Genomic DNA, 16099 nt, shown 5'->3' with positions numbered 1-16099 from the left:
CAAGCTGATAATAGAAAAAAAATAATAAAAAGAATTGAATAAAAAAAAAAACCAGAAATCCAGCCACCAATCCGATACTGCAAAACTCCAGGACCACAAAGAACCAAAGCAACAGAACCCCTCCAAAAATTGCTAAGCCCACATTAGTGGCCTCAAAACAGAGTAGATTAGATGAAATCCCAAGCAAAGAATTCAAAAGAATGATTATATTCTTAAAACCTAGAAGAGGACAAATGTAAACTATGAATGAATTTCAAGAGAATACAAAATGCTGAATGAAATAAAGACATCAACACAGGGAATAAAAGTGGAATTCTGAAAAACACTAAATTGAAATATTGCAAATGTAAAATGCAATTAAGTCTTTAAATAAGAAGTTCCATGGAAAGTCTCACTGACAGAATGGATAAAGGGGAGGGCAGAGTAGCAGGGCCTGAAGAATGACAGGGTACAGGAATGGAACATTCAGATTACAACAAATACAAAATGATAAGTATAAGCAGAACATTCAGTATATGTTGGACACAATGAAAAAACAAAAATCTAGAAATTATAGGCATTAAAAGAAAAGCATAAAAACATATTCAATATAATTACAGGAGAAAATTTCCAAACCTAAGGAAAAAGATTACCCATCCAGGTATAGGAGGCATTTAGGGTACCAAACAGAGGAGGCCAGAAAACAACCTTCTGATTTCATCTTACACCTCAAACACCAAATATGCAGAAGATATACTAAATGCTACAAGAAACACTGTGGTGTCAGGATGATAATGACCCCCATAAGCCCATATATTTGAAAGTTTTGTCCCCAGTTGGTCAAACTGTTGGGAAAGGATTAGGCCTTTCTGGAATAGGTGCGTCACTGGGGCTGGGCTTTGATGTTCCCAGTGCACGCTCTTCCTCAGGGTTGTGGATCAGGAGATGAGCTCTCAGCTGTTCCTGCCAGCACACCTGTGCTCTGCATCATGGACTCTAACTCTGAAACTAGAAGCCCAGTTAGCTAAGTACTTTCTTTATAAGTTGTCTTGGTCATGGTGTTTTATCACCGTAAGAGAAAAGGAACTGAGACAAACGCAAGTCAGGTAAGGGCACGCTCATCAAAACAACAGATTTTTAGCAAAACTTGTAAAGTTTTTAAAGTCAGCAGGACTTGGAGTTGTATTTCAAGCTCTGAAAAACAAGTGCCAGGTGACCACATGCAGCAAGACTGTCTGTAAACTGAAGGAGGAAAAAAAAGCTTTCCCACAACAAAAGCAGGCTAATGGTGACTACAGAGACTCATAACTGGTAAACATTATGAGAATGAACGATCGTTGGCTGTTCAGTCATAAATGGAACATCTCATCACCCCTCCAAGGCTCTGGGAACATCATGAGGAGGGAGCAGAAAGAATGTAAGAGCCAGGGAGACGTTGGGAAGAGGATGGAATGTGAACTTCCAGCCATGACACGGATATTTACCCTTGAGCTCATAGCTGCTATAATTACCTGCACAGAATCTGCACAAGAACGGGCCATCAACAAACACCCAGTGCTGGAAGAGAAAGAGCGCCTGGGCTGCAGCCCTCCCTGAGGATGTATATGCACTTGTCTGATGGAGACAGGGTAGCCAGCCACCAGTAAGGTGCCCACGCTCCTGTTAGTAAGACTTTACCTACTCTCCTGTAAATAACAGTAGCGAAACTCATCAGGTCACACAAGAAAAAGACATGAACATAGCAAGGGGGGGGGCGGGGGTAGCTGGGAGACCAAGAGGACGAGCAGGAGTCAGAGGAGAAAGAGAGGACCACAGAGTGAGCATGACCAAGCTGCATCGTCTATAGGTATAAAGATGCTATAATGAAGCCCACTATTATCTACAAATAACACACACCAATAAAAAACTTCTAGAAAAGGCTGAAGAAATAAAAAAAATTAAGTCAATTCTACAGAAGACACTTGAAGAAATCCTTCAGACTGAAAAGAAAGATGAGCATACTCATGAAGCCCAGGAAAAATAAACCACACAAAAACATTAATTAAGTAAAGGAGGATCAAGAAAACAGCCAACACTACAAAATCAACAAAATGGCAGGTATTAATATACACCTTACAATAATAACTATGCATACTAACTGCCTCATTTCACCAATCAAAAGACACGGAATGCCTTACTGTATCTAAAACAAACACAACAGCGTGCTTCTATTTGTTGCCTCTACAGCATGCACTTCACACTCAAAGACAGACAGCCTTCTGTAAAGGACAGAAAAGAGTATCTATTGGGCGGTGGTGGTGCACACCTTTAATCCCAGCACTCGGGAGGCAGAGGCAGGCGGATCTCTGTGAGTTCGAGGCCAGCCTGGTCTCCAAAGTGAGTTCCAGGAAAGGCGCAAAGCTACACAGAGAAACCTTGTCTTGAAAAACAAAAACAAAAAAAAAGAAAGAAAAGAGTATCCAAGGAAATGGAATTAGGAAAGAAGCGGGTGGTTGTGTTCTACTAACTGACAAAATAGACATTAAGCTAAAACTATCAGAAGAGTTGAAGAGGGGAACACACTTGCTCAGCATGTAAAGTCTATGCTTCACAAGTCTGACTACCTTAGTGCAATCCCTGGAACCCACAGTGGAAGGAACCAGCTCCCCAAAATTGTCCTCTGACATTTACATGGTACATGCACTCTGGCAGGCACACGCCTGTGCCCATACACAAACACACAGACCCAGACCCAGCAATAATAATAATAATAAGTTGAATTTAAACTTTTAAAAAATCAGAGAAAATGCAAACAGACAATGTAAAGATGTACCTTAAGAGTCTTGGCTAAACAAGAACAAATCTAAAAGCAGTAGGTGGGAAGACAGGAGATCAGAACAGAAATGAATGAAACAGAAATGAAGAAAAGCAATCAATGGAACATCTGGTTCTTTGAACGGATACATGAGCTTAACACTTAGGCAAAACAGACAAAGAGAATGTGGACTCAAATTAATAAAATCAGAGATAAAAGGGAGACATTTCAACAGATACCAATGAAATTTGGAAAATCATTAGAACATGTTTTAAAAATTCATATTACACTAAATTGGGAAATTTAAAATAAATAAATTTCTATGGGGCTGGAGAGATGGTTTAGTGGTTAAGAGCACTGGCTATTCCTCCAGAGGACCTGGGTTCAATTCCCAGCACCCACATGGAAGTTCACAACTGTCTGTAATTCCAATTCCAGGGGGCCCGACACATAGCAAAACACCAATGTACATAAAATAAAAATAAATTAATTAATTAAAATAAATAAATTTCTAGATCCATACCTATCAAAATCAAACCAAGAAGAGATAATTTAAATATATCTACAACAAGCAACAGGACTGAAGCAGTAATAAAATCTCCTAATTAATCCCAGCACTCGGGAGGCAGAGGCAGGTAGATCTCTGTGAGTTCAGGAGTCACAAAGCAGATTAACTCTACCAGACCTTTAACAACTATGTAGGACTAAACTTTCTCAAATTATTCCAGAAGAGAAAAAGGAAGAGATGCTACCAAACTCTCCTTATGAAACCTAATCAGGACACGAAAAGAAATCAAGGACTAATTCCTCTGATGAAAACAGATGTCAAAGTTCTTAATAAAACATTTGCAAACTGTCAGGCATGGTAGAACACATTTTAATCCCAGCATGCAAGAGGGAGAAGCAGGCAGAACTTTGTGACCAGGCCAGCCAGGGTTTGAAACATAGGGAGACGCTGTCTAAAACAAACACACCAAACCTAACACACCAAATCTAAGAACAAATCAAAATATCCTGCACTATAATCAAGTCAGTTACATTCCTGAGGTGCAGGATGGCTCAACATCTGCACATTAATACTGAATACATCACATAAGTGGACACAAGACAGAAATCACAGGATCATCTAAATACAAAGAAGGATTCTGACAAAATCCAACATCTCTTCGTGATAAAAGTCTCAAAGAGACTAGGAATAGAAGGAACATAATAAAGACTATATATGGCAAACTTAAAGCCAGCATTATACTAAATGTGGAAGACCTCAAAACAATAAGCAAGAAAAGACAAGACAGAAACACAAAAGGAAGAAACTCAAAGTACCCTTATTTACAGATAGGATTCTATCCATAATAAAACCTAAAGACCCCACCAGAAAACTCTCAGACTGATTAAACCCTTTCATGCTCAACATACAGTATATATTATATGAGAATGTCATAAGCTAGGCAGCATATGCCTATATTCCCACTCCACTGTGGAGGTACAGGCAGGAGGATCAGGAGTTCAATGCCATCTTCAGCTACAGAGTGAGTTTGAGGCCAGTCTGAGATACATGAGATCCTGTTTCAGAAAGAAGGGTGGAGTGGGGAGAATAACAGAAAGGTCCATATATTATTATTCTCTCTCTCTCTCTCTCTCTCTCTCTCTCTCTCTCTCTCTCTCTCTCTCACTCTCACTCACACATTAAGAAAAATAAAACAGCTGGAGATGCAGTTCTGTTGGCAGAGTGCTTGTCTAGCATGTACAAAGCCCTAGGTTCACAATCCATAATGTCATAAACCAGTTGTAATGGTGCACACTGCAATCTTATCACTCAGGATCCAGGAGGATCAGAAGTTCAAGGCCAACCTTGTATACCAGAGGCCTACTCTCAAAAAAAAGGGGTTGGGGATTTAGCTCAGTGGTAGAGCGCTTGCCTAGCAAGCACAAGGCCCTGGGTTCGGTCCTCAGCTCTGGAAAAAAAAAAAAAAAAAAAAGACAAAAAATAGCCAGGCAGTGGTGGTGCACACCTTCAATCCCAGCCCTCAGTAGGCAGAGGCAGGCAGATCTCTGTGAGTCTGGCACCAGCCTGGTCTACAGAGTGAGCTCCAAACCAGCCAGAGTGTAAGAAACAAAAACAGACAAGAGAAAACCCTTCTAGACGCTAAAGAGGTAGTTCAATGGTCAGTCCTGCAGAGGACTGGAGTTTAAGTCCCAGGGCCTATGCCAGGCAGCTAGCTCACAGCTACCTGTAATGCTGCTCCAAAGGATCTGAGGCTCTCTTCTGACCTCTACCCATTACACATACATATAATTTAAAAAAAATAAGTCTCAAAAAATAAACTATATTTCTAAGCCGATTCCATAAGGAAACCTACACTTTCAAAATTACTTAAGTAACTCTGACTAAAGAGAAATGTCATATGAAGACAGAAGTAGACTTCATGTTAACCAGCATACAGTAGATACGGTACCTTTACCACTGTATTCACAAGGAGAAGCAAAAGTTCATGACTTTCATGTAGAAATAAAGAAACAGCCAAATAACCTATTAAAAAATGAAGGAAAAGTTTTCATTATTACATAACCCCAAAAAATTCCCTTCCTAGTAAGTTAAAGCAATAATCTACCCCAAGTTTTAAGTGTGAAACATATCAGTTACAGGCACTATAAAAACAAAGTTTGGCCGGGCGGTGGTGGCGCACGCCTTTAATCCCAGCACTCGGGAGGCAGAGCCAGGCGGATCTCTGTGAGTTCGAGGCCAGCCTGGGCTACCAAGCGAGTCCCAGGAAAGGCGCAAAGCTACACAGAGAAACCCTGTCTCGAAAAACAAAAAAAACAAAACAAAACAAAAAAACAAAGTGTGAAATACAAGATTAACACACATCTCTAAGAAGATTCCAGGTGTCCTTCATCCTGCACACTCAGAGCTACAGGTTCTTACAAGCCCTATGAATGACACAGAGTTCTAGTGAAAATCTCTGTATTACCAATCAAAATATTCTCTATCTTGGGCTCAACACAGAATTATTCAAAAACTTAAGTCATTAAGTTAGCATCAGTCACTGACGATTTATTTTCATTATCATAAGAACTATCTAAAGCCTGCCTATCTGATACAATGTTACTCATATCTTATTTTCTCAACTTGAAGACAGTGTTGAGCAAGTACCAGCTGTTGAGGAAAGACACACTGTCTACCACATTAAATGTACTCACTGTCTTAAACAAGCATTTCTATTTAAACATTATGTTTTAAGACGGAGGAATGAATATAAGGCATCATGACAAATACAATGAACATGGAATCCACATGCTTTATGGCATTTCTGGCCACTTTTCACGTTGGCAATGGTATTTATTGGTTACTATGTGTCAATAACTCTACAAGCCTTGCCTCATTTAATTCTGCAAACAACCCTATGATGTAAGTGTGATTACTATGCCAGTGAGGTGATGAGGTCAAAGTCTCTAGCTACTACATGGTGGACGCAGGACTCAAGTCCGTCCCCATGGCCTGATTCCCTAGCTCTCATCCTCACTCTCCTCTCTTCTCAGCTCTTTCAGCCCTTTCAATAGATACTAATGGTGGCGATCCCTAACACTACCCAGGAACTGTGCATCTGGTCCACTGTCCAACATGGGAAACCGTTAGCAGCTTCTAGTTTCACAACCACAAAGGAGCAGCATAACTGACTTCAATTTTTTCAATGATGGAGGGGAAAGCTGTTACTCCTACAAGGGAGGAAAACGCTGACTAGGCCAGGGAGCTCTTACAACAGAAGCTAAGTCTTCCTGCTCAGAACTTACCTGTTCAGCTAAGGTATCACCCACACCCAAGTCACCAACACTAACGTCAATAAAGTAGTTCAAAGGTCATATTAAAGAAACTTTAATTCTATTACCAAGCATCCTGTTTTGACAAAGAATAAAGAAAAAGATGCTCTGTAATTTAACAAATAGATGTAACAAAGAACAATTAAGTATGACTACAGAGTATATCTGATATGACTAGGAATGAGGTACTGGGCTAGGGATGCAGCTGAGTTGGTAGAGGGTGTGCCTAGCATACACAAAGCCCTGTATTTAATTCCCAGCACTACATAAAACTGAGCATATTGGTATAAGCCTGCAATCCCAGCATTGGGGCTAATAAGAAGTGACAGCAATCTGACCTCCACCAACACTAGGCATGCACACAGTGCACACACATACATGCAAACAAAACATACACATAAAATAAATAAACTGGTTTTTTAAAAGCTACTTAAGGGGTTGGGGATTTAGCTCAGTGGTAGAGCGCTTGCCTAGCAAGCACAAGGCCCTGGGTTCGGTCCTCAGCTCTGGGGGGCGGGGGGGGGACCCTACTTAAAGCTTGGAACAAAATATCTAATAAAGCAACTTAAAGCCAGGTGTGGTGGTACATGCTTTTAATCCCAATACTCAGTAGGCAGAGGCAGGTGGATAGCTATGAGTTCAAGGGCAGCCTGGCCTCTACAGCAAGTTCCAGGTCAGCCAGGTCTACATAGTGAGACTGTGTCTCAAAACAAACGAAGGAAGGAAGGGAGGGGGAGGGAGGGTTGGTTTGGGCTCATAATCTGAGGGCAGGTCATTATGGTAGAGAAGACATGGAGGGAACTGGAGGCAGCTGATCACATTGTATTGTTAGGCAAGAAGCAGAGATCAGTACATGATGCAAAAATAAAGTTGGAAATGAAAAAAATGTATGTGAAGTCTAAAAATCAAAATGTAGCAACAGCTATTCAAAGTAATCACACCACCTATGCTGGTTAGTCTTTCTGTCAATTGACAAAAGCGGTGCCACCTCTGGGCAGGTGGTTCTGTGCTATGAGAAAGCAGGGTAAGCAAGTGATGGCGGAGCAAGCAGTGGGCACACTCCTGCATGTTCTCTGCTTTAGCTGCTGCCTTGAGTTCCTGCTCTGACTTCCCTCAGTGACAGACGACGACGAAAACAAACCCTTTCCTCCCCAAGTTGCTTTTGGTTAGTGTGATGGCTAATCTTTGTTGTCAGCCTGACAATATCTGTAATCAACTAAAACCCAAGTAGCCGGGCACACCTGGGAAAGATTTTCTTGATTGGAGCATTTGAGGTGAGAAGACCCACCCTAAATCTGGGCCATATCTCCTGGTAGGCCTCCATAAAAGGAAACCAAAGAAGGACATTTTGGCTTCTTGCCTGCTTGCCCTCACCCTCACTAGCAAGCTCATCACTCCTGTCACTAAGGCATTACCTTGATGGTATTAGAACCTGCTTCTTTGGGATTCCAACAAAGACTGAAGACTGGCTAAGACATCAGCCTTGGGGCTGAACAACTGGCAGATTCTGGCCTTTCTGTCAGGAGTCTGCCACAATTGGACTGGGTGGACCACAGCCTGAGAGGCACGCCAATAAGTCCTACATATAAATATTCATCCTATCAGTTCGGTTCCTCTAAAGAACCCCAACTAATACAGTCAGATTTACCACAGCAGTAGAAAGCAAATTAAGACACCACCAACTATCCAGTATTATCTTTCTCTTTTTGATTTTGTTTTTTTTTTATTGTTGTTTCTTTGTTTTTTGAGAGAAGGTCTCTCGATATAGCTCTGGCTGGCCTGGGACTTGCTACTCTGGTAAGGCTAGCTTCAAAACTCAGAGAGATCCACCTGCCCCTGCCTCCCAAGAGCTGGGATTAAAGCACCTTTTCATCTTCCCAAACTCCAAAATGATTCATATCCAAGAAAGCTAATTTTATGTATAGGCTTTGTGTTCTAAAGTGTTAGCTTTGGAAATCTGGGCTGGGATATAGCTCAGTGGTAGAGAACTTGCCTTAGTACGTGAGAGTCTCTCCCAGGACTATAAAAAAATCATAGGACTATAAAAAAAAAAAAACATGTAACGCAATACTCTAAAAACATACTATATACAAGCCATCATTTTATAGTGGTTAATACCTTAAAAAAAAAAAACAGTAAGAACAGAAGTCTTAAGCATATACATACCCACTCTTTTTTCTAAGAGGTTTCCTTGCTGGGCCAACTTGATTGCATGTATATAACCAAAAGAAGCATCATATCCAAGCATTTCACAATATATAAGTCTCACCATACATTCCTTCATCATTTTCTGAAAAGTGAAATACCCAATCACTATGTGAACAAATGAATGCTTTCATTTTTCTGTATGTCACACTCATTTAACAATGGAGCCATTTATCCTGGTGATGAAGAACTAATATACATATTACAAAGCAATTGTCTAATATCAGAATATAGACATAAAAGTTGCTTCTAACAATCACCAACACTATTAATGTAAAAAAAAAAATTAGCTTACTCGGGAGGCAGAGGCAGGCAGATCTCTGTGAGTTCGAGGCCAGCCTGGACTACAGAGTGAGTTCCAGGAAAGGCGCAAAACTACACAGAGAAACCCTGTCTCGAAAAACCAAAAAAAAAAAAAAAATTAGCTCAATATTTTATTGATAATGACACTCTAAACTACCTGAAGCTACTTCTAATTCTATGTGCTCAGAGAAGTTTGATTAGAGGTGATCCTCAGACAAAATTTCATCCATGGTGATCATAGTTAGCATTTAAAATCAATGGCTGACCTGGGCGGTGGTGGCACAGGCCTTTACTCTCAGCACTCAGAAGACCAAAGCAGGCAGATCTCTGTGGGTTTGAGGTCAATCTGGTCTACAAAGTTTGTTCCAGGACAGCCAGAGTACTTACACAGAGAAACCTTGTCTCAAAAAAACAGAGGGGGAGCCAGGCCGTGGTGGTGCACACCTTTAATCTCAGCACTCAGGTGGCAGAGGCAGGCGGATCCCTATGAGTTCGAGGCCAACCTGGGCTACAGAGTGAGTTCCAGGACAGGCTCCAAAGCTACACAGAGAAACCCTGTCTCAAAAAACAACAACAACAACAAAACACCAAAAAACCAAAACCAAAAAAACCGGGGGGGGGGGGGGGGGGGGGAGTCAATTTGAATATGTTTTGCCAAACGAAAACATCTAGAAAATTGATACAAGTTGGTAATGTATTCTGTAATGAAAATATTCAATTTTAAATATCAAACTGCAAGCCAGCTGTATTCCTATCATCCTAGTAGTCAGGAACTGAGGTAGGAGGCTGACAAAGGACTGAGTGAGCCCAGGAGTTAGAGACTGGAATAAAAAACCCATCTCAATAAACGAAAAAAAAAAAATCAAACTGAACATAGGTTTTCTTCAGCATTATTATATTATAGATATATAATCATCTGCTGCATAAGTACTCTTTTTCTCTTTTCAAATAACTCACATTATTGTGAACTAAGAGGCATAATTTCATGAACAATGTGGCCATTACAAACATTCTTTTTTTGTTTGTTTGTTTTCAAGACAGGGTTTCTCTGTGTATCCCTGTCTGTTCTGGATCTCACTCTGTAGACTAGGCTGGACTCAAGAGAGCTTCCTGATTCTGTCTCTGTCTCTGTCTCTCTCTCTCTTTTTTGGTTTTGTTTTGTTTTGTTTGAGACAGGGTTTCTCTGTGTAGCTTTGCGCATTTCCTGGATCTCACTCTGTAGACCAGGCCGGCTTCGAACTCACAAAGATCCGCCTGACTCTGCCTCCTGAGTGCTGGGATTAATGACATACATCACCACCGCCCAACCAAAACTCAAATTCTTTAACAGGCCCGGGCGGTGGTGGCAGTGCATGCCTTTAATCCCAGCACTCGGGAGACAGAGGCAGGCGGATCTCTGTGAGTTTGAGGGCGGATCTCTGTGAGTTTGAGGCCAGCCTGGTCTACAGAGCGAGTTCCAGGATAGGCTTCAAAAGCTACACAGGGAAACCCTATCTCGAAAAAAAAAAAATTCTTTAATAGATTCTATGAATATGTTTTATCAGAACGTCATTTGCATTATCAATATTTATAGCAAAGTTTTGTTAGTAATAAGAAATACAATGTGTTTCAAAACAGAGAAAATCTCAGATTATTTTAACATCTAAAATTAAAACTTGGCAATGATAGTGCACATCTGGTTCTGGATTCAATCCCAGGATCAAAAAAGAGGAAAAATATATATAATTCAGTGTTCTATAAAAAACTATCTGTAGCTGAGCAAAGCCTGAGGAACAAATCAGTAGGCACTCCTCCATGGTTTCTGAATCAGTTCCTGCCTTCAGGTTCCTACCCTGACTTCCCTGGATGGTGGACTATAAGCATAAGGTGAAATAAACCCTTTCCTCCCCATGGGGGGTGGGGGGGGACTCGGGGGACACCTATCTGTAATCCCAACATCAGGACATAGAGGCAGGGGGATAAATTCAAGGTCATCCTCAACTACACAGTAGTCAATTCCAGGCCAGCCTGGGATATATTAGATCCTGTCTCAAAAAAATTTTTAAATCTTAAAAATATAGCTGCCTGTGGTGGGCATATGTTTAACTCCAGCACTCAGCGTGTGTGTGTGTGTGTGTGTGTGTGTGTGTGTGTGTGTGTGTGTGTGTATTAAAGTTAACTGCTATCAGATAATTAGATAAAAAGGCTGACAAACATTAAACTATCTAAACAAAACAGGGTGTGGCAGTGCGTGCGCAGTCCTTGGAGGTCAAAGCAGGAGGATCCGAAGCTACACAGTGAGTCAGAGGTCAGCCTGGACTACATGAGACCTTATCACAAAAATAAAACAACAACAAAACTGAAAGCAAGACAGCAGTATTTAGAGGTAGGGTGTGTGTGTGTGTGTGTGTGTGTGTGTGTGTGTGTGTGTGTGTGTGTATCTTAGGAAAATATTAGGGAAATACAGTTTAGTTCAAATCACTTGTGTTTAAAGCAGTAAAAGTTAATTCATTAACATGTTAATTAGGACTACTAAATTTGTTTTAACATTTGTTAGAGTGTGTGTGTGTCTAATTGTTTTTAATTAAACTGTAGTGGGAGTCCCTTTGCAAAGGCTTTTATATAAATTAGGAATAAAAGGTTAATTTATGCCATTAAGTTTCAATCCTGGATATGTATCATGACTTCAGGTTTTGTTGTCCTTGTTTGTTTCTTTAAATTTTTATTTATATATTTTATGTATATGAGTGCTCTATCTGCATGCACATCTGCACACTAGAAAGTTGCTGGGAATTGAACTCAGGTCCTCTGGAAGAGCAGCCAGTGCTCTTAACTGCTGAGCCATCTCTCCAGCTTATGACTTCAGAGCAAAATTGTTATATTAGTTATTGTTCCTTTATCTAGAGAAGAAAGGACATTTCCCAATGCTGGGCTTCGTTTTACAATCTCCTTCCAGTTGTCCCAGCTCTGTAAGACCTTAGAAACGCACAACTGACCTGCCTGGATGGCTATTGTTAGTTATAATCTTACTGCTAAACTCTGAGTGTCCAGTGACCAGTTTTACCCAACACCAGACTTATGCCCTTATAGTACAAGAATTGTATTCAATGACACCCATTACAGAAATGAAAACCTAGTGAAGGAAAAAGAGGAAAACTACTGCTTAGCATTCCTATCAAGTATCACCAAGCATGCACACAGATGTACATATCTATATATACAACACACACATATATACGTACAAAGATACCAGAGTAATGGTGTCTTGAATTTTATTTCCCTGAATATTATAACTACAAAAAGAGACATTTATGTTCTCTTGGACTTTGCATATTCATGTTTATGACCATGTATTTGTGCAAAATTATCACCTTGATATTTCCTAGAGGGATAAACATTTCCACAATGACTTACACACAAAAAAGACTCCACGGGCTGAATGTGTTGATACACACTTTTGATCCCAGTACCTAGAAGCAGAGGCAAGTGGATCCTTTTGAGTTCAAAGCCACCCTGGTCTACATAGTAAGTTCTAGGCCAGCCAGGGTTACACAGCAAGACTCTGCCTCAAAAATAAACAAATAAATAGTACATGTCAATTAAAAGAAAAAAAGATAACAAAACCAGGTCCTAATCTGCAGATGTGCAAACAGCCTCACAGTGGCCAATATAGAGTAGCCAGCTACTCATTAAAGAGCTGCTTAGTGAATTTGGAAATTCATATGATACGGAACCAGGCTTCAAATGCGAGTGTGCTGAACTGTGCCAACATACCAGTGTTGTAGTAGGAGCAGAAACAGTCGCCTTCAGACTACTCAGTTCCTGCTGGATTAATTTCTCTTCTTCCTGAAAAATACAATTATAATCATTTCCATTGAAATGGAGTATCATTCTTAAAAAAGCTACATTCCCTGACCCATACAACCCTCCTTGGAAAGAAGAATTATTTCCAGGTTAACCTATTACTCATCTTCATTGCATTCATTTGATAGTATATATAGATTGGCAGAAAAAAAATTTTTTTAATTCAAAATGTTGGTGGCGAGAGGGCTCAGTGGGTAAAGGTGATTGCTGCCAAGCCTGAGGACCTGAGTTCGATCCCTGGACCCCACATGATGGAATAAAAGAACTGAATCCTGGACACAAGTGTCACGTCACACATATACAATCCCACTAAGCGCTTAAACACAGGCCCAATTACTGCCTAATCCAATGCTGTCTTTGTTTGTTTGTTTGTTTGAGACAGGGTTTCTCTGTGTAGATTTGGAGCCTGTCCTGAAACTGACTCTGTAGACCAGGCTGGCCTCGAACTCAAGAGATCCACCTGCCTCTGGCCAACGGGATTAAATGCATGCGCCGCCACCACCCGGCTATACAATGCTATCTATAAATCACACACCAAGTTATTGATATTAAGTAAGTAGCTGCTGGGTGGTGGTGGTGGTGGCGCACCACTGTAATCCCAGCACTCAGGAGGCAGAGGCAGGCGGATCTCTGTGAGTTCCAGGCCAGCCTGATCTATAGAGCAAGATCCAGGACAGGCACCAAAACTACACAGAGAAACCCTGTCTCGAAAAAAAAAAAGTAAGTAGCTAATTAGGAACTACCAGTGAGGGCTGGAGAGACAATGCAGCAGATAAGGCTACACATCGCTTTTGGAGAGGACCAGAGTTTGGTTCCCAGACCCACTCTATTGGCTCACATCTGCCTAAAACTCCAGCTCTAGGGGATCAGACACTTTCTTCTGGAATCTGAGGGCATCTGCACTCACATGCACATATCCATACACACGCACGCACGCAGAGTCCAAAACAAACAAACAAAAAAATCTAAAAACAAACAAACAAACCTAGAAGTGGAGCACTACCACATCTAGCTGCCTGTGAAGTTTCAAACTGCAACTTCAGCCAAAAACCACGTTCTTTAAAGTTTCATGCAGGAGCAGGGTCAGATGGCTCAGTGTGTAAATGCACTTGCTGCATAAGCCTAAGGATCACAATCCATCATATAAAAAGCCAGATGTGGTGAGGTGTATCTGTAATCCCCGAATTCCTACGGTGAGACTGGAGGTAGAGAGGGACCCCCAGTGCTGGGATTAAAGGCGGATCTCTGTGAGTTCGAGGCCAGCCTGGGCTACCAAGTGAGTTCCAGGAAAAGGCGCAAAGCTACACAGAGAAACCCTGTCTCGAAAAACCAAAAAAAAAAAAAAAAGAAAAGAAAAGAAAAGAAAAAAAAGAGAGGGACCCCCAGAAGCCCCCTGGCTGTCTTGCCTGGAGTATATAGCACAGAAGAAAACAAGAGATCCTATGTCAAACAAGGTGGAAGGTGAGGACCAACACCCAAAGTTGTCCTCTGAACCCTACCATAGTACATGCACACACACGTGCTCGCGCGCGCACACAAACACACACACACACACAGAGTACATACACATACGCATATTTTTTTATTTGGCCTCATACAAACCATGAAGATATGTTAAGTACACAAATAATGATTGTGGGATGTGCAGTAAGCCCTGGCCAATTCAGCCTCGCTACACACCAGCTTACAATTAAAACACGTGCACATCTTAAACCTTTAAAAGGCATCTTGTTTCTCTTGCTCCTCTCTACTTACACTTACATTAAGCCCAAAATGAATGACTAAATCCTTGCTAGAAAGAAACGTGTTTTACTATTTTCCTCATTAATTAAGGCATAGTTGTATTAGATAAATATCTGCTGAAGAAATTATGGCACAATATTATGTTTTTAAGACATACACTCCTTGAGGCTTTGAATCAGTACCATACGCAATCCGTGGGAACTTAATAACTTGTATTGAAACTACTCGTTTTCCAAGCCCGTCTTTGCCCACGCTGTTGGTCCAGCTTGGGCAAAACCTCAAGTTCTGCAAAGATAACAGCCCTGCCAGCGGTGGGAGTGAGGGTTGTCAGTTGCGGTACGTGATGCCTCCAAGAAAGAGGAACTCAATTAAAACTCAACAGGGACGAAAAACTTCGTGGGAGACTCTAGTCCAGGACTCAAACCGCACTGGCTGTTTTCGCTGGATTGCCGGCTCATGTAGTCCTCGAAGCACTCCCGTGGACCACACACCGGTTTCACGCTGAGAAGGGACACCGAGGGTCTTCCGGCCTCCGGATCAGATAGCCGGCCTCCCTGCGGTCCGTGCAGGCAGCAAACCCAAGCTCGGGGCGGACGCCCGGCCGCGTCCAGCTAGCTGACAAGCACCCCGGCCCACCCCGCCCTGCCGACCCAGCCACCTACGTGCTTGGACGAGAGCGCAGTGACGCCGCGGATGAGGCCGCCCAGCCTGGAGAAGAAGGGTGCTCTGGAGGCCGCAGGCCCTCCCAGCTGGTTCTGCAGGAAGAGCCCCGGCAGTGCGGTCAGCGTCTTCTCCACCATGTCGCTCATCGCGGCCTCCCGGCGCGGCTACTACGCGCTGAGCCTCCCGGCCTCCGTAGTCACTTCCGGCGTCTTGAACAAGAAATCTTTATTCGCGCCGGGGCGGTGCGAGCAGGGTGACGTTCCGGGAGAGGTCGCCAGGGGGCGCGCGAGTCTACGAGGAAGAGCAGAGTTCTCAAGAGGCTTGGAGAAGATCGCTCCCAGGAGCGGTGAAACGTGTGCGCCCTAGTATTCTTGTATTTTCTAGACTCTCCCTAGCAGTAGGATGATGAATTCATGCCATTCTCCTGCCTCAGGCTCCGGGTACAGGAATTACAGACCTGATCCACTATCTTCTTTATCGTGCTCTTAACACCTGAAACTTCTGTGTTAGTGAAATGTCTGTGATAAGTGAAATGTTTAAAAAAATCTTTCAGTTGTTTTTGTTCCTATACCTCAACAAAAGGGAAAGTTTGCCCGACAGAGTAGTTCTGCAAAGATAAATTTTAACTTGCTGGAAATTTTCTCAATGTTTAAATTTTATTTAAAACAGATTCTGTTAGAATTTAATATTTTTATGCCAAAGTAAAATTTTGTTTACTTTTTTAAAAAAAATCTAGGCACTTTCATTAGC

The 16099-nt window shown here is 41.8% G+C and overlaps 1 protein-coding gene across 3 annotated transcripts in view; it reads right to left on the bottom strand.

The window, feature by feature from the left end:
* The window catches only part of Ap4e1 (adaptor related protein complex 4 subunit epsilon 1), a 61092-nt gene extending 45562 nt beyond the window's left edge, over positions 1 to 15530 (bottom strand). For 2 of the 3 annotated variants that reach the window (XM_052723087.1, XM_052723089.1), the window contains exons 1-4: positions 15349 to 15530; positions 12854 to 12925; positions 8759 to 8882; positions 5230 to 5303 (exon numbers count right to left, since the gene is read on the bottom strand). In XM_052723087.1, the coding sequence (XP_052579047.1) occupies positions 5230 to 5303; positions 8759 to 8882; positions 12854 to 12925; positions 15349 to 15495 (417 nt within the window). In that variant the 5' untranslated portion in view covers positions 15496 to 15530. Of the gene's footprint in view, positions 1 to 5229; positions 5304 to 8758; positions 8883 to 12853; positions 12926 to 15348 lie in introns of those variants that run through there. The other variant, XM_052723088.1, reaches the window with a different exon arrangement.
* Between the last annotated feature and the right edge of the window lie 569 nt (positions 15531 to 16099).

The sequence above is a fragment of the Peromyscus californicus genome, unplaced genomic scaffold (genome assembly GCF_007827085.1).
Source record: "Peromyscus californicus insignis strain IS unplaced genomic scaffold, ASM782708v3 Scaffold_7__1_contigs__length_154581171, whole genome shotgun sequence".
In the NCBI taxonomy this organism is placed as follows: Eukaryota; Metazoa; Chordata; class Mammalia; order Rodentia; family Cricetidae; genus Peromyscus; species Peromyscus californicus.
The sequence above is the reverse complement of the archived record's forward strand: the minus strand, read 5'-3'. Positions and strand labels throughout refer to the sequence as shown.